Source organism: Harpia harpyja, chromosome 10, assembly GCF_026419915.1.
Source record: "Harpia harpyja isolate bHarHar1 chromosome 10, bHarHar1 primary haplotype, whole genome shotgun sequence".
NCBI classification, from domain to species: Eukaryota; Metazoa; Chordata; class Aves; order Accipitriformes; family Accipitridae; genus Harpia; species Harpia harpyja.
Genome location: NC_068949.1, coordinates 8,617,440 through 8,644,980, shown reverse-complemented (window position 1 = coordinate 8,644,980; position 27,541 = coordinate 8,617,440). Strand labels below are relative to the sequence as shown.

The 27,541-nt window shown below is 40.6% G+C and overlaps 1 protein-coding gene across 2 annotated transcripts in view; it reads left to right on the top strand.

Annotated features, from left to right (window-relative positions):
* Nucleotides 1-27,541, top strand: part of PRKG1 (protein kinase cGMP-dependent 1) — a 534,317-nt gene that overhangs the window by 42,491 nt on the left and 464,285 nt on the right. For both annotated transcript variants that reach the window (XM_052799366.1, XM_052799365.1), the window contains exon 2: nt 24,820-24,986. In XM_052799366.1, the coding sequence (XP_052655326.1) occupies nt 24,820-24,986 (167 nt within the window). The remainder of the gene's footprint in view (nt 1-24,819; nt 24,987-27,541) is intronic.

Sequence of the window (27,541 nt, the reverse complement as noted above, 5' to 3'; positions counted from 1 at the left end):
CTGTCATAAATGATACTCCTTACTGCCTGTGCTGCTGGTATTGCTTCTCTTTTGGTTTTCATGGTGCCAAAATACTTGCATTTGTAGCAGGCTAAAGGATAAATACTTGTATAAGTGTTTTTCATCTGTTGTTTCACCATTTCTAAGGGGTACGTTGATTCAAAGAAACTAACTCAATAGTTTGATTAACTATTAAGTAGGTATTCTTTATTGGCAGCGCTGGATGCACGGGGGATCGTTCCACCTATCGTGCACGCCGTTGGGCCTAATTGTGCAGGTTACATGTTCTACATACATATTCACTAGATTTCCGAGAAATGTTATACATATTCATTAGTTTTCTGGGAAACTATTAGCATATGCAAATGTCCTTTACACAGGCGCATTGAAGGTCTCTGGTGGTCTTCAGGAGTCCTCTGGTGGTCTTCCATAGTCTTCCTCACTTGTCCGCTATTTGACCCTCCTCAGGTGATTCTGCGCAGTATGGTCCTTTACATGTTTTGATACCTCAGTGTTTGTTAGTGCTCCTATTATCTAAGTTTTCATTAGTAGTTTAGAACCATATGGCTAGTTTAAGCTAAATTATCTACAAGGACGAGAACAAAGGCAGTTGTTATCTTTTCCGGCCCTGTCTATTCAAGCAAGGCCTCTACTTGTGCCTTCTTAACAAGATCGTAAGTTCATCAAACATTTAATTAAGTTTTGTGATCGCTCATGGTTCCTTCTTGCTCATCACTCCCAAGTGCCAGTCTCTGGCAGGCTTAATCCTTGACAAACACCAGTCCTTGGTATGTAAAGTTACAGAGAGACAATCATTAAGCAATAAGCAGTTCGTTCTCTATATCAACGTGCAGGCAGAGAAGTCCCTGACATTCATGTTTTGTGTAGCTTGTCTTTGTTTTGAAGGGCTGATAGAACAGGAAAAAACAAAAGTGTTTGCTACATTGGAGCCTAAAACAACGCAAGTAATTCCTTTCTTCTTCTCTCAACATCTGCAGAAAGTGGTTTGGTTGCAAGTGCGCATGTTGCTTGGATATGTACTGTGTATACTGACATCCTAAACGTCTGAAATGGTATTAAGGTCTTTTAGAAACAGTGGTAAAGCACCTGACTGAAAGGGTTTGTGTCATGGAGATAGCTACAGTGTACTTGTGAAACGGCGAGTACAGGACTTGCATTTTGCAGTGCTCATGCAGTCACTGGTTTCCTTGGAAACTAGTGCCTGAGCACGTATAGCCAAAGTTGAACACTGGTGCCTGGTTTCAAAGTAGAAAATGGGCTCCCAGACCTTAAAATTGCAAAGGATTGGGATATTTGGACTGTACTTGGTGCTTGTTTGTTAGCAGCAATCTTGAAGTAGGATATCACTGAAAAAAAGCCCCTTATCATACTGCAATGCTTTTCCTGCCTGGAGCTGTGTTTCTTTCTCCAGAATTCCCTTTTTTGATTTGGTTTGTGAGCATATTTATTGGAGGTGTTTCCTGTTAAACACACAAACTGTGTCAGGAAAGCTGTGGACTGGCTCTGTGACATGGGCTTGAAGTGGATTAAAAAACTATCCAGCCAGGCCAGCTCATTTTGTTCACTTATTTAGTATTCTGTGAGGTGGTGATTGTGGGTGATCTGAACAAATAGGAGAAACCATAATGTAGCTGTCTAGGCTGACCGAAAATGAAACTTGAGTCTTGTAAATATATGCATACTTTTTGTTAAATGTGGTATCTCAAGTTCAAGAGAAATATATATAATGACAATTGTGTATGTGCACATATGTACTTATCCACATGTATGGGAGTATTGCATTAACACAAATATACTATGAGATGGATTTTATTAGGATAGAAAACAATCATGCTTTAATATCGGTGGGGTATATGGAATGTTTTCAGGTATCAGTTGGGCTCTGGGAATGTTGAAGTGCTGTTGACTTCTGCAGTTTAGCAGCCACAGAGTATTATTCAGATTCAGGAGCAAAGGAGTGAATAACTGGTGACATGGATGTGATGAAAATCTAAAGCCATTGCTCCCTGCCCCCAGTGTAAGTGGGTCCCTGGGATCTGTCAGTGCTTGTTACTATTTAAACTGCCTATTTGATGTCAATTGTGTGCAGAGATCCACCGGGTGAGGGGAATTCATTGGTGCTCTTGTAGTCCACAGGCTAAATGAGCAAAATAACTTTCTTGGTGGGTAACATTTCTGATGAATAGAAGATATCAATTGCCATATGACTCAGGCAACAGCACATCAAGGCAATAGCCAAGCACTTAACAAAGGTGTAGATAAAGGAAATGTGATGCAAATAATGGCATTCAGCTATAGGTTTATGCTTTTTGGAAACAACAGCTGTCTTAGTAGCTATAGAGATGCTTTGAAAATCGTGATTCTTAAAAACCTGAGAAATTCCTTTAGGTGAAATGGAAGATCTGGCATTTGCCTTTCTGAGTTGGAAATATGTGTGCAGTGGAGTTAGTGTCCACCTCTTTGCCTTGAAGTTTCAGTATTGCTTAAATTAGTGAAAATCTATAAGGGGTTACACATGAGATTTAACGGTGGCTAAACTTGATCACACAGAGGACATACTCGTCTTTAGGCAGCTACTGTGTTTTGTAGTTTGATATACATATTTAATGAATGGAACAGCGAAATTATTTTGACACCTGATAAATGACACGCAGTCTTCAGCAGGGCTGTTCGACATAGCTGTCATCGAGACCACAGCTGCAATAACAGCAGCTCACTTCCACTGTCTTTGGCTAGGCAGCTGGATCCTGCTCCAGAGGCTGCAGAGAGGTGTGGAGCGAACGGCAGCAAGGACTTGGGGAAGAGGCTGGAAGAGGCAAAGGAGGCAGTAGGGTTTCTTTGCTCTCTCTTCCTGCTTTAAGAATTGAGGGAGGAAAAACTGAGCGTTCAAGCATTGTGGAAGAGGGGGCTGTGGAGGGGAAAGGAAATGATACTTCCTTTCCAGTTTTCTGCAGTGACCTGCAGCTGGATACGAATCTGCAAGGTGGGATTGTACAATGAGGGAATATTGCGATTTGCAGTTGCTGTGGGCTGAATTCATTGCATCCGTTCCCTTCATCTCCACTTCCAGGTTCCCGCCGGGGTCCTCTGCGTGTCTTCTCTGTCCCCTTTGTGGCATGTGCTCTGGCATTGTGTTCCCAGAGCCCTCTGCCTTCACGCCACTGTCTTTTCTGCCCACCATGGCAGGGCAGACTGCTCTTCCCAGGAAAGGCCTCACCATCCTCTTCTTCCTTATCTTCTGAGCCTTTGTTTACTTCCCTGGGTCTCTGGTTCCTTCTCCTCCTTCTTCCGCCCAAGATTTTTCTCTCTTCCTATGGATGCTTGCCCTTCTCTTCCCTCTTAACCCCAAAGCTCTTCCTTCTACAAAGCTGTCCCATCTGATAGGGTCCAAACTTTACATCTCCCTAAAAAACCTGCCTTGTTTCCTCTATACATCAGGACGCAGAGAACCTCCAGTGGCTGTAGCACAAGATACCACGGGAGGCTTGATTTTCCTGACAATCCAGCTTTTCTAGTGTGCCAGTTTGTATAAAAACAGTCGACTTGTGACTGATAAGATGTGACATCCCGTGGGCCTCCTGTTATGGGCAAACAGCAATTCTATCACATCAGCTGCCTGCACCTTGCTCAGCTCAGCCGAAAGACAGATAATGCATGTCCCCTGCCCTAAAGAACTGGCTCCAAAAAGGACACAAAGCAAGAGAGCATCTGGTGTTGGGGTGTTTAGTGGTAATGGCTTTGAGTTGTATTGACAAAACATCATGGCGCACGCCGTGCGATGGCTGAGTGTCATCCTGCAGCGACTCAATATGTCTTTGTGCGCTGCTTGATGAAGTGCTGCTCCAGCTCCAGGAGGCTGCGTTTTAGCATTTATTATTACTTGACCTTATTACAGTGCTGCCTATGGACCAAATAACAGCAGCGTCTCAGCTGGTGGGGAGTGTACAGACAAAAGAGTGGGCTAAATCTTAGTTAGAAATGTGTGTGTATATACCTTCATGCATAACTTGTGTCTGAGAGCTCGAATGGTGCTATTTACCTAAACTTGCTAGGTATTTAAAAACTAGTTGGAGTGTGTGTGTGTGTGTATATATATATATATATAAGGTTTTTTCCTTACACATCTTTACACATTTAAATCCTGTTAACACAGCAATTGTACAAAGGGGAGAACACATCTCCTACTCATCAGATACTTGATTGCTTTCTGTTTTCCCAGTAGAAGCCTAGCTCTGCGAGGCACAGGAGAGAAATGAAGCGTGGAGAGGCGATGGCTTTTCTCTATTAGCAGTATACCCAAACACAGATGTACTCAGATACCATGATAATGAGTACGTTGGGAGAAATTAAGGCAGGCAGATACTCTGGTTTTACTTGATGTTACCTTGGTTCAGGGTATTGCTCAAAGGAAGACACAGCCTCTGACTCGCCACTTGAAATTAGACTTGTTGCTGCGGGAAGGTAATTGAAGTTTCACGATGCTTCTGCTTGGAGAAGGGACACAGGTGGTGCAACTCTCTTATTTTGCTGCTTTTTAACTGACTCTGAGAAGGTATCTTAGAGTCGCAGCTTGCCTTGGCAGGAAGAGCTCATGTGGCCTTTTTTTGGCAGCAGCGCAGTGATCTGTTGCGGGGTGGATATTGTATTGCGGCCCAGCAGTCTTTCATTAGAGGAGTCCCAAGGGAACGCTAACTATCTGTCTTATTTCCCTCCATTCATTTGCTAGATTTATTAATGTGCCTGCAGGAGGGCATGCACCGCCAAGGAGTGTTTTCTGCAGGCATGGCAAGCCTGAATACCAGAGCGCATTAGGCAGTAATTGTGAATGCAGGTATGTTATGTGTGCCACCGCTGTTTGTTAGGGATTAGGCACTGGGGAAAATGACATTTGGCTCTGTATGATGGTGGACCTGACCTCTGCTCCTGTCGTGCAGAAAGCAGCTGCTCAACCTTCTGCTTTGCAAGTGTTGTTATTTTCTCATCAACCATCGTGGCAGGTACTTCAAGAGCATGTGTTGTCCATGACTAGGAACAAATTATCACTTCCCTCTTAAATCTCCAACTTTTTTTTTCCTTTGGACTTTGTACAAGGATGACTGTTACCGTTATTTAGGTAGGCAAAGTAAGTCCAGAAGGGACATCATCAAGCAAATCTCAGCTTTTTGATTTTGTGGCATTACTCTTGCACAGACAGAACAGGTAGGTTAATTTTTTTTTTTTTATTTGAAACCCAAAAAGAGCTCAAATAGGAAACCACTAGCCTGATACTTAGAGCATTGCTTAGGATGTATAAACCTGGGTTAAGACATTATCCCAGTATTTGCAGGTACAAATGGAAAAGCTTCCATAGAGACTGAGGCTGCCCCATCAGATTAGTGGGGACGAACGCATGGGGGACCTGACTGAAATTGGGCAGAGCCAGGGACATGAGTCCATGTCACTCAAATTTTACCTCTGGAGCACAGTGGCTCTTTTCTCTGTCCTTGTTTTGACTGGAAGTTCCATCTGTGAGCTATACAGGACTCTTTCAATTGCAGGTTTAATCAAAATGAACCTGTTTTCACTTGGTTTTTCAACTTTTTCCATGAGAAAAGATTCTTGATGCGGTCTGTGACGAGCAAATGTTATAAATTGGAGCCACATTATTTGATTAAGCTAACTGGATTTAGTGGCCACAAAAATTTTGGCTGTGGGGCTAGTACTGAAGGCGGCTACCATTTAAATACAGCCAAACAATCTTCCAGAGCATTGTGGCAGAGTTGTTAAATTGATGCAAAATTTATGAATATGTAGCAGACAAGATGTAAAGCTTCATGAACTGGCACCCTGTTTGCATGGTATAGGATCTGGAAGTGTAAGTTAGGACAACCTGACTTAGGCACTGAAGTAAAGCAGATGTCTTAAGGACGGTCAAGACGGCTATGTAAAATGTGGATGCTTGCATAATGTACCAAGAAGGTAGGATCTTTACAGGTATTTAAGTTCTAATGTATGCTGGAGCAGCCTTCTGAGGCTTAGATGCTAGCTCCTGAATAGTGCCTGAAGTTTAAAAAAAATTACATATTGCGCTTGCATAGTTGGAAGCCTTCAGCTCCATTACCTATTCTGATTTTGTTGGTCAGCAGTTGAAATATTTTTTGACTTTGTTCATACTGGAGAAATTATATATCATGGGGAGATAATATTCCACGCATTTTCCAAGCTTCTTAATGGAATTTTTATCAATTCAGTTGAAGAATATGATGCACAAAAGAGCTAACCTGATGTCATATTGGTTGTTCTGTAGCTCCTTCAGGGTTGCCTTGGCTCTCTGTTTGACTTCCCAGTACAAAATGTGAGAGGTGAGAGGGGCCATCACACCCTAAATCACAAGTGTCTGCAGCCTGACATTCAAATCCCTCAGGTCACCAATTGACAGGCAAGACAGAACTGAAGGCTGCCAAGTCCTGAGCATGGAGCCTGAACATCCCCCATTGATGCTTCAGGTCCACCGCTGGCAGACTAGCAGCGCTACGCCTCTCTCTTACGCTGCTGTACAGGTTTTCTCCTTTCCACTAACATCATCTGCTTGTTTTAAACCTTTCTTGTGCTCTGCACGTTTTCGGAAGACCTAAAAGTCTGGGTTTTTTATCTATTTGTGTTGGCAATCTTGAGATTGCTCAGACACAGCCATTCAGTGCCTTGATACCATTTTCTCTGGATTGCTTTGTAGACTCAAGTGCAGTTTCCTGTAGTACGTATGTTGAGAATAAAAGACAGCTACCTCAGAAAATTAGCATGAAAGCATTGGAGAAAAAATTGTAGAGTATGGGCTTCTTTTGAGTAAAAAGCTATCTTTTTTGTTGCTCATGGCCTATGCTTTTTAAAAAGTATCTGTTGTGCAGGGAGGGATTCTGAGAAGTTAAATCACTTGTCTATTTGTGCACTCAAGAGGTAAATCAGATGCTGCATTGACAGAGATTTGTCTGTATGATTAAACTTCAGCAGGCAAGGTTTGATTTAAGTGGTTATGGAAAAAAAAATAATTCTGTGTAGCCCTAATCCTAATGTATGGTAATTTTCATCACAGAAAACCTTTTCCTCCACATACTACAGGTGTCCAGGTAAGCAGTCCTATTATAAAAGAAAAAAAAGGCAAAAACACTCTGGAGGGTTATAATGCTTTTTAAACAAGAATCTCAAAGTGCCGAAACTTATTTTTGTTTACTATCAGAAAAGGCTTTTCTTAGAAGCAGCCTCCATTCTGAATGCAGTTGGTTGAAACCTGTCTTTTAGTGGCAGCTGTGTTGTGTTGAATGAAATAACTAATCAACCTGTGGCCTATCTTGAATAGCAGCCTCCTGATGAGTCCTCTTTGATTATTAGAGGCTTGGTTCACAGCCAGGCATAGCTGAGCAGAGCTCCTTCATGTAAGGCTAAGGTTAAGAGCTCATCCTTACTGCTGGTGCTTTAGCTGGAAACTTAATATTTATACCCAAGACTCAGGTGAGTGGTCATGGTCACTTAACGGCAGAGATTTGTTCTGGGGAACAAAAGCAAATTCCCCATCAGAGATTGTAATAAAATGGTGATGCTACAGCTGGTTCCTTACAGCCTCTAAATATAGACAAAATAGCATGTAGTAGAGAAAAATGTTGCTGAGTTAACTGGGCTATATTTAGGTGCCCAATAAACAGATTTCTGCTTTTGACCCTCCCCCTCACACCCTCAAAACCGCTTTTTATACTGTCTGCAAATGTCTTGGCTGTTCGTGGCTTCTGTTCTTTGCAAAAAGAGTAATTCTGAGTGGTAGGGAAAGGACATCTGTCACAGCTAAAATAAAAAAAGGCAAGCTCTTAGGCACACAGTCTCTGTGTCCAGACTTGTTCTCTGTCCTCAGCCCTTTGTTAGCACTACATCCATAGGCTGTTTTAGGTACAGAACAGTTAGTGTTTTAAAAAACCCAAACCCTAACCCACTCCAAAACTCTTCTCCGTGACCAAAGCCTTATTGATACATATAAGAAGTATGAGCTAAAAAGCAAGCATCTTCCCTTATATGATGTATTTTTACATCACATTTTTATCTTGCAGCAGGCTCTTTTCCTGGCACTACTGTTGGTACTAATTGTACAGTTAGCCCTTTATTCATGTCTGCATAAATTTAATTCTTTTTTAAAGGAAGCAAATAGCGTAGTTGTCTTGCCAGAACAGATTTGGAGAGGGAGTCTGCAGATATGCAACAATCCTCTTCTGCGTTTGACAAGGAGGATTTCATCTGCCCACATAAAGTGCTTCTTGCAACCTCAAGGGTCGCCAGAGTGCAGTATGAAGTTAGTTTATTCCTTTATTTTTTCCTTTTCAGACATACTTGTGCTGTTCATATGTTTTTGCCTCCTAATTTACAAGAAGTTGGGCAGCTTGGGGTACCCAGTGTTGTACCTGAGGAGGAGAGAATTATGTCCAGCACAAGCTTTGGTCTGCCCCCATCATTGCAGGCTTTGATCTATCTGGCTTTCAGTGCTGATTAACCAGCATTTGTAAAGTCTTAATTTTTATATCCCAGAGAATATGTTAACTATAATTCCTTTGTAAGCATGAGCACTTGGTGATTAGAAATTAGGTTTCATTCCTAATTAAAGAGCAAACTACAAGGCATAGTCTTTAACAAAAACAGGACACTTAAAATTCTGGTGCTCTCATTTAAGGGGCATTGATTTTCAGAGGCAGAGAAGCTTTCCCCAAGTTTCCACCTAAATAACAAAACTTAATACAGATATAGGTTAATGACAGATTTATTTAAGGTTTTCTTTTCCTATTAACCTGAGAGTAAATCACACAACAATCTTTAAAATTGGATTTATGTCTGTTAGAGATATGCCAAGAGTGTGAAGAGCTGACAGTTTTGAATAGTTAAAATTCAGACTAGAAACATTTTGTATGTTTGTTTGTTTTGTTTTTTTTTTTTCCTCTGGTCTAAAAGCTATGTGGAACCCAGCTTGATTCTTGGAAGGTATAGCTGGTCACTTGGGATTTCTGCTGCTTAACTTCCAGCTGGCTGTGCTGGGCATATCTGTCCAAAAAAATGAAATTAAGAGCACCTGCAAGTAGTAATTCTGCCTGGCACTTCTTTGTTCTCCTTGACCTCTCTTGCCTTTACAGACTTCTCTGAACTGCTTGGGGGAGAAATATGACAACTGTAAAACTGAAACTAGGGGAGATACCTTCCTCAGCTGCATTTTTGATTGCACTCATGTTCTTTGATGTTGGTTCGATGGCACAGGACAGCCCTCAGCTCTCAGGCATTCACTGGACCTTAGAGGCCGTGGTAGGAGAATATCAAAGATGAAGTGTCATCAGGAATTCAGTTTCCCAGCCAGGTTCAGTTGAGGAATTTCTTATGTATTGTGGTTTCAACGCAAGTCACAGCGTTTAACTGTAAATGCTGTAACTGGGTTTGGTTTAGATGGGATTTCTATGTTTGCTCATTCACTTGCTGCCTTCCTCAGAGTCCTGAATGGGCTTTTTGCGGTGCTAGCATCTCCATACGTACTATTAGCTGTGTAATTTGAGTGGTATCATGCACAGGCCTCTCTGCATTTTACTGTGGCATAATCATCAGTATGATCATAAAACCTGTTTATTTTTAAATTGTTGTTCACTGGATAAAGGTTAAAAAATGTCTAGCTGGTTCTAACAAAACTGAGGAAGATGTGAGCATTGTCAGCTTCCTATGTTGTTGAATCCTTGTCTGACCTCCTCCATAATTTGTGTGAAAGTATCAATCATTGGGGCATTATTCCAGTACGGGAAGATGGCAGAGGTATGGCTGAAGGCAATGATTTTGTCCCAGGGACCCAGATTAAGCATGTTAAACCCTGTTTAACCCCTTTGCTGGTTTTGGCAGTTTATTTCCTTGCCCACAAGATAATGCAAGGCTTTCTTCTTGCTTGACAGCCAAGCAGGATTTATAGCTGTGGCTTACCCAAACAACCTGTAAAAATGTTATAGAGTGTTTAAAAAGTAATATTTGTTATAATTCAAGTGAAGAACAAATAACACTTGTATTCCTGTTCTCCTCAGTGTACACAAAATTGCATACATACCTTAACTCAGATTGGAGGGGGAAAGACATTATTCTGAGAATTTTTTTTCTCTCTCTCTGAAAGGGGCTGTCTAAATAAAATATTCTGTTTTAATAAGACAGAGATGTTAGGGCTCCACAGACTGCATACAATTTACTTGACCTTTATAAATAGAACAGCATTGTATCTCTATGGCAAAAAAACCCCCCTGAAAGTAGCATGCAGATTTATTAACCACCATATATAGGAATTGTTATATATTATTCCTTGAGCAGAAAGGCATATTATCCGAGTAGGATTTGGACAGAATAGCACCATATATACCAGCTCTGTCAGATCGCTGCCAAAAAAAAATGCAGATACATATGCATAAAACCAGCAGATGAAAACTGACTGTTGTATTCCTAAGGTCTCTTGCCTTGGATTTGAGCAAGAGTACTTGTATGAGTTACAGTATGGTAGGAAAGAAATGCTGTGATTTGTTGAGCACCTTGTGAAGTCAATGCCGCCAACTACTGAAATCATACGCTGTAGAGAAACAAAAACACGGGAAGCCAAATCTTAATGTTGCTTTTAGCATCTGTTTAGGAACATTACACCTAGTATTTTAGAGAGCTTTTGTCTTAAGTGACACCAGGGTTAAAGATGATTAAATAGCTGGTAGCTTTATTATTGTAATAGAGGGGGAAAACTGACACAAGCAAGCAAAACTAAATAGTTACTTTAGCTGGAAGAGATGGATGCCTGTTCTCAGTGTTTTGTAGTGGGGAAACTCAGGAGTTTTCATTTCTAGAGTGAATCTGTCTCATAGGGACACAGGTAAAATTAAAGTGTGTTTCCAAAGATCTATTTGTGTATCAGAGCTAGCTAAAAATGTTTTAAGAGGGCAGAGGTATTTCATTTAAGATAGGTGAATCTTGCACAACCCAGTGGGTGACCTACACAGAGTGTACGTAAGGGTAAATAAACTGAAGTCCATTGAAAATAAAGGAAGTTTCAAACTTGCTGTAAAGGCAGATGTACAACGAAGTGCATAGAAATTGGCTGCTATTTCTTAGTATTGTCACCAAGTTTTCCTTTAGCTCTGGCTGCTGTTGTTGTTTGCTAGCTGAGAGGAGATAATAGGCTGAATTTAGATTTAAAAGAAAAATACTTAAAGATCTGCTATTTGCTCACTGACTTCAAAGGTTTGTATGTTTTTGTTCCATAAACTCACTAAAGGGAGGTGTTTTTTCAGGAGTTTCAGTGCCAGTTACTTTCATTGTTCATTGGTTTCACACACACTTGGGCTTATCTTTGTAATCATGTTCTGCTTGTGAATATATGGTATGTTAGCATATATGCAAAGAGCTTGTATCTGCTTTTGACTTTGAAGCAAAGAACTGTCTCAGCATCTTTAAAATGCACTTAAATGTCTTTTAAGTAACACTCTTAAGTCTGTCGGGGTTAAACTGCATCTGAAATTGTTTCAGCTCCCTCCAGTAGTTCCTTTTTCCTATACCAAAATAACTCAGCTCCTTGGCACTCACATTTTCTCCATCTCTTGTTAGCTCTTTCTGTGTATTCCTTCATGTAAATATTTCCTAAATGCAGCCTGCGGAGCGTGGATCAAACACAAAATGTGGAAGAGTTGTAGTGGTGCTTTTCAGAAAGTGAACAAAACTGCATTGCTAGTCCTGTAAAATATTTGGGACAGAGGAAGCAAACTGTTTCCCTAGAGAGCCATGTGTGCCATATCAGAACGACCACTGTTTCCGTCTCATTGTGATACACTGATTTACTGTTCTGCTTTTTTCTGTGTGGTTTTTTTCCCCCTTCTCCACCAAATCTGATGCAAGTACCTCTGCTACTTCCTCCTTTCCTATTCTTCCACGTTAAACCCTCAGGGTCCTTCTGGCTCCTTGCAGCCCCATTTCCAAGCCGTCTGTGTCTTCCTTCAGACTTTTGCCTCCTGGCCTGGGGCTCGGCTTTCTGTTCTTCTGTTGCAGGCTGCAGTTTCTGGTTTGCTTTTGCTGCTGTTTGCTTGCTCGACTGCCTGGTGGAAGCAGGCAAGTAGTAAGGGGCAGGAACTTGCAGACGGAGCAGGAGGGGAGAAACTATTTGGGAAGATGGTGGAAGGAAAGAGAAAACAAAATGATGGTGCGATGCACTAGGAATTTCAAGTAAGGTACTCAGGCAAAAAAGGAAGATGATCCAGAGTTTTGTAATGGGAGCAAGCATTTCTGAGTTTGAAGGTGGTGTGGGAAGACGATGAGACATAAGGGTCATGGGAAGTTGGAGAGTAAGTACAAGATACTAACGCAAGGAAAAGAAAATAATCATAAAAGTACATTAGGCATGTGAGCAAACTTATTTTTCTGCTCAAATGATGCAGATAAAGGTAACTCAATTCTGTGCCCTCTTCTGGCTTATCTGTTCTGTCACAGTTCTCGGCCTCAAGACCTGTTTCTTCTCTCCAGTGCCCCCATTTAGATCCTTCCGGTGAACCAAAGATTTTTTGCCGAGGACCTGGACAGCAGACTGGCAGGACTTTTTTATTCTAAATTATGGAGAGCAAGGGTGTTGGTAACTGCCCATAGCTATAGCATATGTTGTAGTAGGTGCTCTTAAATCAGTACACAGCAAACAGTTTGATCTGACACACGTCACACATTAGAAATATTTTGGGAGAAACGTATGTGACTGAGTTCTTGTTAGCACTCTTGCAGCATTGTTGAAGTATGGGATACTGGTGGCTAAGTGGTGTCTTCAGTTGGATTTCAGCTGTTGCAACAAATCCTAGATCCAGGGCATCATTTGTAACGGTGGGTTGGTTTTCCAGGCCCTACCACGTGAGGTTGTGTAAGGTGACCATCCCAGAGGCTTGAAGATTAAAGATACAATCCTTCCTAAAGCTTTTGAAGCTGTCTTGCATTCTTCTCAGTGGAATTTGAGTAATCTTCATCTTTTCTCTATCGTGTGATTCCTTGCGCTTTCAAGTCCTCATTGCTGTATGCATTCATGGATTTACCTACTGGCAAATCAGTATGTGTCTTGTCTCCTTTTCCATTATGCTTGTATAATCCCATCCCATGTTCACCCATAGTCTTTGCATTTGCCATGGTTAAAAGGGAATTCTCCACATTCCCTGATGCGAGAGTGACAAGCTGCAGGTACATTTCACACACCCTGTCTCTGAGAAAGGAGCCTTGTTCACTGTCTGCAGAGCCTGTCCTGTGATGGCAAATACGTATGCTTCCCATCACTTGTGTCTCAACAGAATGAATCCTAAGTATTCCTGTCTTATTAAAGGAATGGCTCTCTTGGCTTGCTGAAGGAGGCAGAATAGCAATCTGCTTAATGCACGTTGCTGTCTGTCCTCAAGAAACAAGCAGTGCTCTTGTTTCTCGTTGAAATGGTCCTGTTTGTAAAGAGGAGAGCACTCCCTTGGGAAAACCTTGACATCTCCCATGCTGGAACTATGGCTTACTAGGCTGTAACACTGGTAGGTTACAACTGCTCATAGGGGCAGGTTGCCTTACTGAATGATCTCCAAAACTTGCTCAGCAGGATTATTTCCCTGGTGAGCATGCCGTTCCTCAGCTTTACCTGGGCAGTATGCGTTTGTGTTGCTGCATCCTTCTTTTACTTCCGTATTTCATCCATTCCCATTAACGTTCTCTGAAGACAAGTGATGCTGTGAAATGCGAGGTTACTAGTATGCTGCTTGTCGAAAAGTACCCTCCCATTTGCAAGAAATATGACATTTCCCTTTCAGTATCCTTTGGGGCTGAAATTCCTGAAAGCATTCAGCTCCTCTGGAGGACAGTTACTTTGATCAAAAAAGGGCTGTTTCCTAAAGTCCTTAAAAGCTTTTCATCTTTTCCTTGCCTTCCATCTGAATTTGGTGCCCTTCTTCTGATGTCATAATTGTCACTATTAATCTTCAAAACAATTCTTTTAAGTTCTTTCTGACTTGTGTTTATTTGTGGCTGGATGGGGTGGAATAGGTTGCAGGTATCCCTAGAGTTTTTCTTGTATAGTTCATGGGAATTAGGGAAATTTCTCAGAATCTTCAGCACATCTCCTCTTGCCTCTTGTAGATTGTTCTTTACTAGGTAGTCTGAGACTTTGTGAACACTTTGCCCTGAGGCTGCAACTTTCCAAGCTTGGGGTCATGTTGGCTTTTTTGTGAGAAGACTGCTTCTCTGGAAGTGGTCGCCTTGTGCTGCTCTCATGCCTGCTTTGTAGCTGGGCATCCTTGCTGTGGCTGTTGGACCACAGTCCCACTCCCAGTGCCCCTCTGTGAGGACGATGCTAAAGCCTGTGTCCTTCTGCTTCAGAGTTACTGTACCTTTTTTTGGTTACAGCCAAAGGCAGCATCGCAAGCCTGGGATTCTTAGTAGCCTTCCTAAAACAAGATTAGCAAGAGCATTTCTGAACGAAAAAGCATTTTATTTGAGGCAGTTGCTGTCGGGATATTCTTCAAAGCTCAGCAGGATAGTGACAGTCAATGCCCATGCAGCAGAAATGTGAATTAGAAGATAATGTTTTGAATGTGGCACTCTCTCCCTGATTTGGCTTTGAAGGGAACGAAACTGTCAGTGGTATTGCCCTGCTACAAGTCCCAGCCTCCCTGCTTTTCCACAGACACCTTATGAGCTTCCTGCTGCTGTTCTTTCTCCATTTAAACATTATCAAGCTGTATGGTTGTTTAGAGTTCATATTGTCTGCCAAAAGGTGCTTGCCCTGCTGTAATCTGGTTTATTGCAGACTAGACAGAGCCTGCATGATGGTGCCCCCACAACTCTGCTCAGGCTTGCTGTATCCTAGAGTGACCCTTCTGTAAGTAGGTACATCAGCAGTGCTTGCCTTTAAATCCCCACGGGCTGCTCCTTGGCTCTTGGTGGGGGAGGGGGTATGTTATTTAAATAATCCCATATATCTTTCAAATATTTATGTCTCAAAGCATGGCTGCTAACCTCAGTCCTTTTACTGACTTGTAAAGCAGGAAGAAATATTTCTCCCTAAAATACCTCAGAGTATTTATTGAAAAGACTAAGGCTCCAAGCGCTTGTCTGCATTCTGCTGTTGTACTCCTATGGCATTTAAGCTGGGGGCTTCTCCAGACAGCTCAAAAGCAAAAGAGCTGAAGCAACTTTCCTAGTGACAGTAACATCCATCAGAAGTGTTAGGTGAATCAGAGTAAGTGATGTTAAATCTCTGTCACTTCCCCCCCTCCCCATACATCACATTTTCTGTGAAACCCCATCCTAAACTTCCACTGGAAGCAGTTATATATTTATGCTGTCGTGACCGCATTCACTTTTGATTTTCTTATGCCAGGGAGGAGCAAAGTGCTTTTGCAGAGCACATTCATTTCGCCTGGACAACAGTGCATTTAGAAAAGCTTGCGACGTGTTAATAGCCTCTAATCCAAGAGTCGAGAATGAGCTGTCTCTGCTCAGAGGATCTCTAATTGGATTTCTGCATCTATTTAAATTAGGTTATCATCCACTTGGCAGATTTCCTGCTTATTCCACCAGGGCGAAGGCCATCTCCGTAGCGGCTATCAGTAACTTTCTTCTCCAGGGCATCTGAATGCAATTCTCTGTCCACATGTTCATTTATCACTATGAAGCCACGCAGACCTCAAAATATGCTAATAAACTTGAGGGAACTGTTTTAGTTGCCATTTAGCTAGACTCCTCATACCTGCCTCCAGTCAGAGTTCACTATGTGAAGCTGCCAAGAGTGGAAGCGTACGTGGATAATTGTTTGATTGATGGAGGAAACTCTTGCCTTTAAAGTAGGTGGTTCTTTACAAGATGCATCGTTGTGACCTTCAAGATGTGTTGTCTGGATCTCTGCAACTCAGTCTTGCTAACTCAACTGCTCCTGGAGGAGTTTGGATTGTTTTTGGATCACTTGGAGTTGCGACATATGGATACATATGCTTTCTCTGCTATTTTTGTTGGTGCAAAAAGTCTCCAGCTCAGTCATGCTGGATGTGAGCACCAAAACAGCTAGATGCACTGGGATAACACCCCTCAAAAGACCATTTTTGGGGGGGCAAGGATCTCTGAGAGACACCCCATTCCTCCTTCACCATGATCTTGCCATGTGTTTTCACAGCTACAATTAGCTGTCCAAAGCTTCTACTATTTCCTTCAGGTAATCAAGTAGATGCTTGATCCTGTTTGGAGGTATTGGTAGTGGTTTCTCAAAATGAAGCTTATGTGGGAGTTCCTCGGAGGTATCAGATATTTCAGAAGTAGACAAATTGTGTTGGCAAGAGCTGACTTTTTTTTTTATGGAGCCTGCCAATGTTTCCAGTATCTAAACCTGGATTTTTGTAGGATGCAAAATACTAGCCTAGAAAAGGGTGGTAAATTAAGATCTGTGGGGTGAGACGCATTGAAATGCAAGAGTTAACCAACTCTTGCCTACAGTATTTTTATACTAACAACTGTTTTCAGCATAGGTGAAAGGAGATTTAAAATTTTTTTTCTTAAATTATTTTGCTTTTTAAATGTCGAATGCCAAAATATGATATAATGAACAGCAGTGTAAATGAACTGCATGTTTTACTGATATATTTAGAAATCCTAAGTGGAGCTATCTGATCGACGTGTTCTCTACAGAGCAACTTGATTCTGCAACTGTAAGTTGTATTTAAGTACAAGAAAAATGACAATGGGGGGTTATTTTCCTTTTGTACAGGTTTAGATCAGGGCACAGTTACTTTTCCCTGTTGCTTGTCTCTTTAATCAAAATGTTAGTTTAAAAAAATTTTAGCGTACTCTTCTGAGGAACATATTCTTCTTTCCAACTATGCAGTAACAGTCTTGGCTGAAGATGCTTAAGATCCTACTCAGAAATTTCCTCTTGCGACTTGAAGATACGTTGTGGGAAAGGCAAGCACTGTAAAGAAAATCCACAAGTATATTTAAGGGCCTTCATGTTATTCAGTCCTGGACTTGAATCCTACTCTTAGTCCCAGTTAATGAGGCAAGAATAGCTCTCTGGAGTTATATTTAGAATTCCGTTTAAGAAACATTCAAAGTGGTCTTTATCCATAGCCAAAACAAACAGCTAATGTAGAGTTATCAACTATTAATGGCATTACAGTCCAAACAAAACCCAGATTTTACCAAAAGGTCTGGGCTTTTCTGTACTGTGCTGCTCCTAGCATTAAGTTGTAAAAGAAGATCTATTTGTTTGCTTGCAGGCTTCAGTATTTAAAGACGTTATCCAGTATTATGCACTCCAGAAAGTGACAGGTCCTATTGCATTGCTGTTGTGCAGAAAGTATATACTGCCCTATGCTGCGGATGTTTGTTAGTGCCTTTAATGAAAAACCTCCTGGAGCAGTCGGGGAGGACCCTCCACCTTTCTGTGATTGACTTGGCACAAATAATTTTTCTAACAACATAAACATTTTGGTTGCAAAACCAGCTTTCCTGAGGGCTATGGGCTTCAAGTTGGTAGTAGACGGATCAAATAATGATCTCGGAAAGTTCTACTTTCTGCCTCTATTTCTTACGTAGGAACCTAAGAGATCAATATGTAACACAACCTGTTGAGAAGGGATGAGTGCAAGGAAGAGATTTCGACTGCTGTCTCTTGTTGACAGTCATTTTGATAGCACTACAGGCTTTATGATTTTTGGCTGTTATTTTTGAACCTCTGTATGTTTGGCCAGGCCACATTATTCATAAATAGAGCCAAGAAGATAAAAGTATGCAGATAAATACATGTAGGATCTATAGGCCACTTGGTGGATTGAATAATTTTATAGTAAGCAATAGCAATTTTTTTAGTAAGGCTTCTGTATCTATATATTTACTGCTTTTTAGAAGGGGGGGGCTTTTCCATGTGGAAGGGAGCATCTCTATAGAGAACTTTTAACACACCTTACTCAAATTATTTAACTTGTCCTTTCGTGATGTGCCTGTCCTCAGTGATTAAACATACATCCTTCCATCAGGGATTTTCTTTAGTTTTGTTGGTTAAAGAGATAGAAAGGTTCATAATTGGTAACTCCAGGGTTTTGGTGTTAACTAGACTGGGAGCTGAAATGCTGAGGTCCTATTCCAGAGCAGCGTGTGAGTTTATGTTCTAGTCTTACGTACTCTTTTATGTACACAAGGGCTAGAAACATAGTTAAAAGCTCTGTGAACGTGGGGTTTGAACAAAGAGCTTCCCCAAACCTGCTAGAAACTTGCGGCCTTTGCTTTTTATGTTACTTGGAATGGATGCCGCCTTATGACATGGAGGTATGTCTAAGTACAACTTAAAAAAAAAATCTGTTTAACAATTTTTCCAGTGTATTCGTATCCTGCTGAATCGTTTCTGGAAATCTGGAGCAGGCGTAATACTTGGCCATGTTTTCTCTTTTTAAAGAAGTATTTTTTTTTCCATGGCCACATTTTATAGAAGTAAACACTTTTAAACATTTCACGGTGTGGATTTGAAACAGATGGTTGTTGTAGGGATTGTCTGGACTCTTGTATAGCTCGTTATATTCTGGGTCAGAGGCCGCAGATTTTTTTCTATGTTTCTTATCTACTGAAATCAGCTTAATTCCTTGTGGAGGGATATGGATATGGAAACTCCCCCCAAAAAGTAGTGCTTGGGCATGAGTTTCTACAAATACGCTTGATAGGTTTAGTTGGTGGATAGATGTAAAGGATTTAATTTAACGTGTATTTAATTTGGTTTTTTACACCAATGATGAAACAGCACAAAAAAGATGCCACTGGTTGTAGTAGCTTTGAGCAAGGTTTATCTTATTAGTAAATAAGGACTTCTCATCTCCCAGGGAGCTGCAGTTTACTGCTTTAAGCTTCAGCCCTGGCAGTGAGCTCTGTCTCTCTGCTTGGTCAAATTCCTGTAGATGTTTCCCTCCTAAATATGGGGCTTTAGGTCATTAGTAGTAGTTGGCAGACTCCTGATGGGGGAGGCTCTAGTAAAAATAGTCATCCCCCCTGTCACCCCCCCCCCTTAGGATTGGCATAAAATTTCATATTGAAAGCTTTAAATAAAAGTTTGGAGAGAGGAACAGCTAAAGAAAAGGTCTTGTGTATTTTTTTAATTCTTCTTGACTATTAATACAAAATGTACTTTTTCTTTCCCTTCTTTGAGACATCTTCCAGCCTGTCTGCCTAGCACATTGCTTTTCATTTTTCTTTCTGGTAATTTAAAATGGTTTTGGTACATAGCTGTGGTGGTATACTTGTGAACACCATAAAATTCAGATCTGCTTCCAGCTGCTCTGTGTCAGTGTTGTCTAAATTGAACTCTTAATTTCTTTTATTCTTCTTGATCCACCTCTGTTTAATCAACTCTTGCCAGCAGTAGATTACCTGGAGAATGATACCTGTGTAGCTACTGCTGCTCCCTTTGAACCTCAGGTTCCTGCAAACTCCTTTGCAAACTGATGCTATACCATCACAGTTGTGTCGAGGACGGCTTTGCATTTCTGTAAGCATCCCTAGATGTATATGGCAGTAGTGTTTCCACCTGCACTTAAATTCTTCCCTTCCTTAAACTCAGCAAGTGGCTTTTCCGATGTTGAAATAAGACCTTTTGGGACAAAGATTAACTTTTTGTTCTAATATTTATCGTATGTGCCTGAAGGTACAAATCTAGCATAGATAATGTGGGTTTTTTGCTGTGGGTGAAGAGCCTGAGATGACTATTCGTTGCTCTTTGCAAAATGTAAATTACTGTCAGGTTAACAACAGGCTGTAATACAGGGTTTGGTATTTTACTATGTATGTTGCAAACCCCTGTAGCATTCACTTTGCTTCTTATCTAGGGCTGCATAACATCTCACTTTGTCTTTTCACATCTGCTACAAACCAAAATTTTTATCTTCTGCCTTCATGCTTGTTTGAGTAGCCAGCGGATGTTAGCAGCAGGGTTTTGAGCAAAATGCTCGGCCAAATTCTGCATTTTATGGCCACTGCAATAAGGCAAACCTTTAATACAAGCCTTTTCCAGTACAGCTGAAACACGGCTTCTGTGCAGAGCCCCTCTCTGCTGAGACAGAAGAAGTGGCTGAATTTTTTTCCAGGCATTTTGCTGATCCCAGGCTGGCTTGTTGGGGGGGTTGGTGGCTGGCTCTGATCTGGCTGGAGGACCGGAGCAGCCCCCAGTATAGGATTAGGAAGTGTGTGAATTGACACGTTTATATCCTCTGTTCTGAGAGGCATTTGCAACCAGGCATAGAGGTTTTTACATGTTAAGTGTATTTTTAGCAAACTTCTTAAGGTGCTTTTTGCATGACTTTTGCAAATTAGAGTGCAATTAGCTTGTTCCTACTGTTGCCTTATTAATTACCTTGGCGGACTTAAACTGACTGGGGAAGGAGGTATTGCAGAGGATTGTCCCATTGTGCTTTTTTTCTTTTTTTTTTTTTTCCCCTGTTTTAAACTGTTCATCAAGTCTCCATCACATTTGATCATTAATGTTTCAGAAAAATAGTGATGGCTTAGTGCCAGGTTCCTACCTCTGGAGAGTAAAGATGACAATAACTACTTTCTACTCTGAATGATGGTCTGCATTAGGAGCCATTCACTTCAGCGCTAAGTAAATATTCATGAAAATGCCCCCTTCTTAAAACAGCGTCATTTGGAAATAGTTCCCCTACAAATACTGTAGTTTATTTTGTTTGCAGATTGTTTTCTATTAGAAACTTCAATCAGAAAATACAGAATGAATACTATTTGAAAATAAGAGGTAAGGAAACAGCAGTATCTGTTTAAACCACTTGCAATAGCAGAAGTGAGTTTTTGACCATTTTAAATACCTTTTTGTATTACTAGGTAGATTGTATTCACATGTCTGGGATAGATGCTGTTTTAAAATACTAATGATGATGATTAAAGAATGGCGTGGTTTAGAAAAGCATTTGTAATGACATAATTGTGAACTATGAATTTATATGCTTTGAGTTTCATTTCATATAAAAATAAATATAAAAGAAAAAACCCAACCTATTTACCTGAAGTTGCATCTGTGAATTATATTGAAAGAAAACTCTGTAATAAAATAATGCAGAAGTTGTTGAAGGCCTGGCCTGTGCAAGTATGTGGGAATGGTAATCTACATTGCATGAATAATTTTTTTGAATTATTAGAGTGACAAATATTCTTTTATTAGAGTTAGTCTTATTGTAGCTATGACAATGTATTTTTAGTATCAACTAATTTTCAAATATGTCAAACTAAGCTTTTTATTTACATTTTTTTAAAGGTGGTTGGAATACTTCCTGATGAAAAGGTTTGTAGCTTACAAACTATGAAGCGTGGTTTAGTCTGATGTGAATACACTCATAAATACACAGTTGGGTCACAAGATCCTTGTTCCTACAGCCAGCACTGTTTATGGGCAGCTGGAGGTGCTTTTCTCTCATGCTTTGCTCTTTGTATTTGAAGTCTCATTTTAACTAGTCATCCTTAAATAATAATATCTATTTTGGTTACATTCAAGAGTGACTGAGTTATTATCCAGACCATTCTATGGAGATACCTAATTTTAAGATGCTTAGATGTGGCAGAGATGAAACTGCGTTATTGATGTCCCGGCCGGCGTGTTTTTCCTCTTGATGGATGTATTTCATATTGTCATTAAAAGGGTTTGAATTACTTGGTGGGCATCGGAGCTTTAATTTCTCTGATATTTCTATGTTGAAGGGCAGAGGCTGTGAATCAGGTGGTTCAGATGTACTCTTAGACTGTAATGATACTATTAAGCTCATAAATTCCCTAAGTTTCATAGAATCGTAGAATCACAGAATGGTTTGGGTTGGAAGGGACCTTAAAGATCATCTAGTTCCAACGCCCCTGCCATGGGCAGGGACACCTTCCACTAGACCAGGTTGCTCAAAGCCCCATCCAACCTGGCCTCAAACACTTCGAGGGATGGGGCAGCCACAACCTCTCTGGGCAACCTGTTCCAGTGCCTCACCACCCTCACAGTGAAGAACTTCTTCCTTACATCTAACCTAAATCTACCCTCTTTCAGTTTAAAACCATTACCCCTTGTCCTATCACTACACTCCCCGTTAAAGAGTCCCTCCCCATCTTTCCCGTAGGCCCCCTTTAGGTACTGGAAGGCTGCTATAAGGTCTCCCCAGAGCCTTCTCTTCTCCAGGCTGAACGACCCCAACTCTCTCAGCCTGTCTTCGTAGGAGAGGTTTGTCAGCCCTCTGATCATGTTTGTGGCCCTCCTCTGGACTCGCTCCAACAGGTCCATGTCCTTCTTATGTTGGGGGCCCCAGAGCTGAGTGCAGTACTCCAGGTGGGGTCTCCAGAGTAGAGGGGACAATCGCCTCCCTCAACCTGCTGGCCACACTTCTTTTGATGCAGCCCAGGGTGCAGTTGGCTTTCTGGACTGCAAACACACATTGCCGGGTCATGTTGAGCTTTTCGTCAACCAACACCCCCAAGTCCTTCTCTGCTGGGCTGCTCTCCTAAGTTCATTCATGTTGTGTATGTTTTGCTGCTTCTCCCCAAACCAGACTTCTAGTGGATTTTCCTAGCCCCTGTGCTGCTCCTTTGCTGTTGTTTAGGCCAAGTTTCCTGGTTCCTTTTCAAATCCTTCCCTGTGCTCGATTCTGACAAGAAAAGCATTGGTTTTTGCTGAGGGCCTCTAAATTAACGGGGGAGGTCTGACTTGAACCACATCTGAATTCCCTCCAGTCTCTTGCAGGTATTCTTACAAACACTCCACTTGAAAGGCTGATTTTATTTTATCAAGGCGAAAGCCTCATTTTGAGCATTGGAATGAAATAAATGGCTGAAATTGTAATGCTAGTTGATATGCGAAAGCTTTTATTGTGCTTTCTTCTTTGACAGGCAGTTTGAGTAATGCTAATAATTAGTGCCTTTGTTAGGAGGATTTGGGGGACTTGTGGGGGTGGCTAAGACCGAAAGAGCAGTATTGAGTCAAGGCATAGCATAGAAAGCGTAGTCTCGCTGTAGCACAGGAGGAGGGAATAAGGAAATCGTGTTATCTGTCATCTGGTCAATGCTACAAATTACCAGCTTCTTGCATTACTGAAAGTAAGAAGTAAAACAGATGTAGGTTTTTCTGGTGGTTTTTACTTGCATGCACAAGGAATTGGGGTGACAGTATGTGAAGTCAAATGAAATTTCTGAAGAGCAAATGGGTTTTGTAGCAGTCTGAGTCCGTGTCGTCTTGCAGATGGTACTTGAAAAGTCTGGTCTGCTTCCCATCCTGCGCTTCAGCTGGGTCAATACTGATGGACTCTGATGTAAAGCAGCATGTTTTGTTGAAATAACCTCATAACTACCAAAAGCATAAAAAGCATCTTAAATGTTAACGAATTGAATCTGTGCTGCATATAACCTTGGGTTATACTTTAAAAGGACTATAGCACAGGCATAATATCTCCAAGGCTGTCTGGCTGGTTTTGGATTTCTGAAGTCCCAGTTTGACTCCTTTTCAAGAAGACATGATCCATTAATGTATCTTTCTTTGAAAATGTTTCATATTCATATTTCGAAAAGGTAAAACACTTTTGAATGCATAAGCTCTGCAGGTAGCTGCCATCTGCCTGGGCTATGTTCACATTAGCAAATAGTTCAGCCCACAGAAGTGAAGCTGCAGAGTGAGAAATAAAGGGCCGAGGACCTGGTGTCCAGCCTGTAGGTGTTTTAGGGGCTTTAGTTTTGGTCTACGTCTAGATTTAGCATTCTCAGTTGTTCATTTGCACAAGTTGGTTTAGGAGTTTTTTGCAAAATGTCATAACATGGGGGTTACGCTGCAGTAGCAGATGGATGAAGTTGAACTTGACAGTCTGAAGGGAAGATGGGAGGGTTTACCTGAGTGTGACTCACTGTGTAGTGAGCACTTTAGTTGTAAGAACTGAAAGAATCTCAGGAAAATCAGGAAAAACACATCAGTGGTTTTGTTGCACGTTTTCTGTCATAACATGACAGTGGCAGAGGCACTTGTAGAGATAGCAGGTTGTATTACATACCCATTTGGGTAGTCTCACAAAGAATGCATGAACTTTGAGTTCTGAAATCTGTATCTTCAGAAACAACTCCTTCCTTACTCGACTTTGCAAACTGGCTACTAAGAACTCCAGACTTCCAAACTGATGGCATGCCAAACCAAAACTGCATGTATAATGCTATGCACACTAATATAACTTCAGAGTTTTCCATTTAGTCATCAAAGAAATGAATTAGTGGTGGTGTTACTCCTATAACAGTGGTGACTCCCCTAGTGCATGTGACGGCCTTGGTATTTGATTAATACTCAAAGAATCAGTGCAGTATTGTGCTTTTCTGTGCTCTAGTTTGTATAAATTAATAGAAAATATAATAAACTAAGTTAAAAATCCTTTAACTTCATGTTTGTATTTCCTTTCAGTTTTGTATATGGAAGATATTTCAAGTAGCTATGTTATTCTTTTGTATTATTATAGCTGTGAAACTTTTAGCTAAAAGAAGATCTTGCAATCACATGAAATCTATTTTTATTTCAATACTTGATGTATCTAAAACTTACTTACAAAAAATAATTACAAGTTAACATTTCTGTAATTTGTTTTACTTCTCTGCAGATGGACTTTATCAGATTTTTAGGGAAGATATTGAAACTTTTTGCCAAGGAAATACTCATTGGGGCACCGTGCGGTTGTGCTAAAGTTCACATGCTATTAATGAGCTCAGCTGATGGACACTGGTATAAATCTTGTATTTTTTTTGCCACAGGTCCAAGGAGCTAATAAAGGAAGCGATCCTTGACAATGACTTCATGAAGAATCTGGAACTGTCTCAGATCCAGGAGATTGTGGATTGTATGTATCCCGTGGAATATGGCAAAGACAGCTGCATCATCAAGGAAGGAGATGTGGGTTCCCTGGTGTATGTCATGGAAGGTACAGTTTAAAAAGCTAGTATTTATTTCCTTTTTTCAACACAGACAGAGACAAAAACTTTATTTCATGGGAAAAATAATTTCAAAGAAAGAGGTTAAAGATGTTTAAATATGGTTGTTGAAAAATTGTGTGGACTACTTTTGCCAGGAAAATTTCTGACTAGTGTGCCTCCCTATATAAAGAAAGAGGGTGAAAGCTGTTAACCTTGCACTGAGATCTGTTGGAATAAACCTCCACTAAATATAGTTCTTTGGCTTTGAGGCAATATCAATGGTTTGCTATTTAAATTAGGAACTTAACAGAAAGAATGGTGTTATGGTAATGGGAAATGACTGTAAAGCAAGGAGAATACGGTCATAGCTGGCTACCTGATAGGGCATTGTGGGGACAAGCTTATAAATGTTGATAAAGCACATGGGGGTCTCTGCAGAAGCAATACATTGTGTAATAGAAAATGGTATTTTTCTGTCCTGTGCACAAAATAAGTGTAGCATCTGCAGTTTATCACATCTGATTTGTCACAGTATGTGTTGTGGCAGGGTTTTGTTTTCTTGGTGGAACATGGGAGCAGTGGATATTCTGCTGTTCTTGGGAGCCGTCAGGTTTCTGAAAATTTTTGAATGGGATCAGTGTTGCCAGTGCTGTGTTTCTCCAAAATGTCAGCTATTTGCATTTTGTATCTTACTCTTTCCAAGTTCTCTAACTCTTCACATGTCAAATTGGGCACATTTTATATATATGTTTTCTTTTTAAAGGAAGTGTATGTTCATCTGTAGGAGTTACTAAGCTTGATCAAATCTCGTGTCCATCTACTACAGCGTCCCTCTTCTGAGAGTGACTGATAATGAGTTCTGAGACAAATGTCACTGTTTTAATTCAGCTAACGCAACAAGCAAATTCTCAGTTTGATTTGGTACAATGCAAATGGATAGATGCTTATTAAATTCTTCTTGCTCCTTACCAGAGCCATCTGGTAGACTTGCAAGCATTTTGGCCAGATAACACCTAAGGGGAATGGAGGTTTCTTGCTTGCCCATATCTTTTGAGCAAATATGGGAAAACTACAAGTTACGTGTAAGTTGTGTGTTTATATGTACGTGTACATGGCACAAATTCATTTCTTATATTGTTCTTTTAAACAAAAATATTTTCAAGGCAGTAAGCCATCCTTTAAACATTGTTTCCTCCCAAACTCTTAATGCTGTATAGTTGCAAATGCTCTTCACTAGTTTCCCAAAACAGCTTTAATGTTCTGTCCTTTTAAGGTTAAGTCCTTTCTCAAGGCACAGGTTTAATTCCTTCAGCTTTTATTATTTTTAAATTTTGCACATTCAAATGGTATTTTGCATTATGAAGTGGTTGGTGGGGGATGCCAAAGCAAATTACGTGTTTCCAGCCCCAGCTGGAAGGATTTAGGTCTTTCAATCCTCCACTTGCATACGGAGACTACTTTGATGAGGTGCAGGATCTGTTCTATCAATAATAAAAAACTGCTTTAAAATAATATTTTAATAGTAATTTTTTTCATAGTAAAAAGTGTGGAGATTTTTTACAGCACAGCTCTGTGCTTGCTTCCTGAAACACCACCACATCAGAGGCATGCTCACAGTATTTTTGCTGCATGGCTGGTTTTGGAGTTGTGTTCAATGTTATCCCTTGAAAAACCCCATAACAACAGGACACCGTCAAAATCAGCATATACTTATCTCCTGCCCAGCCTCTTCACATTCTTTGGAGAGGATTTTGGGGGGATTTATGGGTAGAACTGTTTCCACCACGGTTTGGAGTATTGAACATGGCTTGGTACTCAGATGACCCTTTATTTGATACATCTGGTGATGATGTGCTATTACTGTCCCTTCCTTGAATTTACCAGATGTTTCTAATTCTTGGCCCAAACTCTATCCCTGAATTCTTGATTCTTGTCTTCTAAAACAAATGTGTGTCAAAGACAACTTTTGTGTCTTTTGGGCAGTTTAGCTTATCCTTGCTCTTCTGGCAGCCCTCTATGTATGAGGGCATGACTTGGCTCTCCCCCAGTCTTTGGTTCGTCTTGTAACTTAATTTAAGATTATTTAGATAGCTCTGTAAATATGCGTAATGCTTTACAAATAAAATTATGAAGAGTTTATAGTCTGTGTTTAGACATAATGCAATGAGTGATGGTAAAGTAATGGAAATGGAAGAAGACATTATCAAATGGGTTGGATTATGGTTATGAGAACAGGCTTGCTAGCTTATTTTGGCTTATCATTCTGTGTCCTCTCCATTATTACCCCCCCCACCCCGCCAATGCCCTCTAACTATATTGTTTACAAAACTCTACTGGAGAAACCCATCTTTGTGAGTATTACTGAGAGGTAGTTTCTTTTCTCAAAAATCAAATAAACGCTGCAAGTGTTTCTTCCATTAATTCCTCTTTCTTTCCATACTTGGACTTATAGCTGTGATTAATATGAATAAAAATTACTCATGTAGAGCATTTGATAACCAATATTCTTATGCTTGTTTATAATTTATGATTCAGCATTTAGATAGAGCCTCTTACCAGAAGT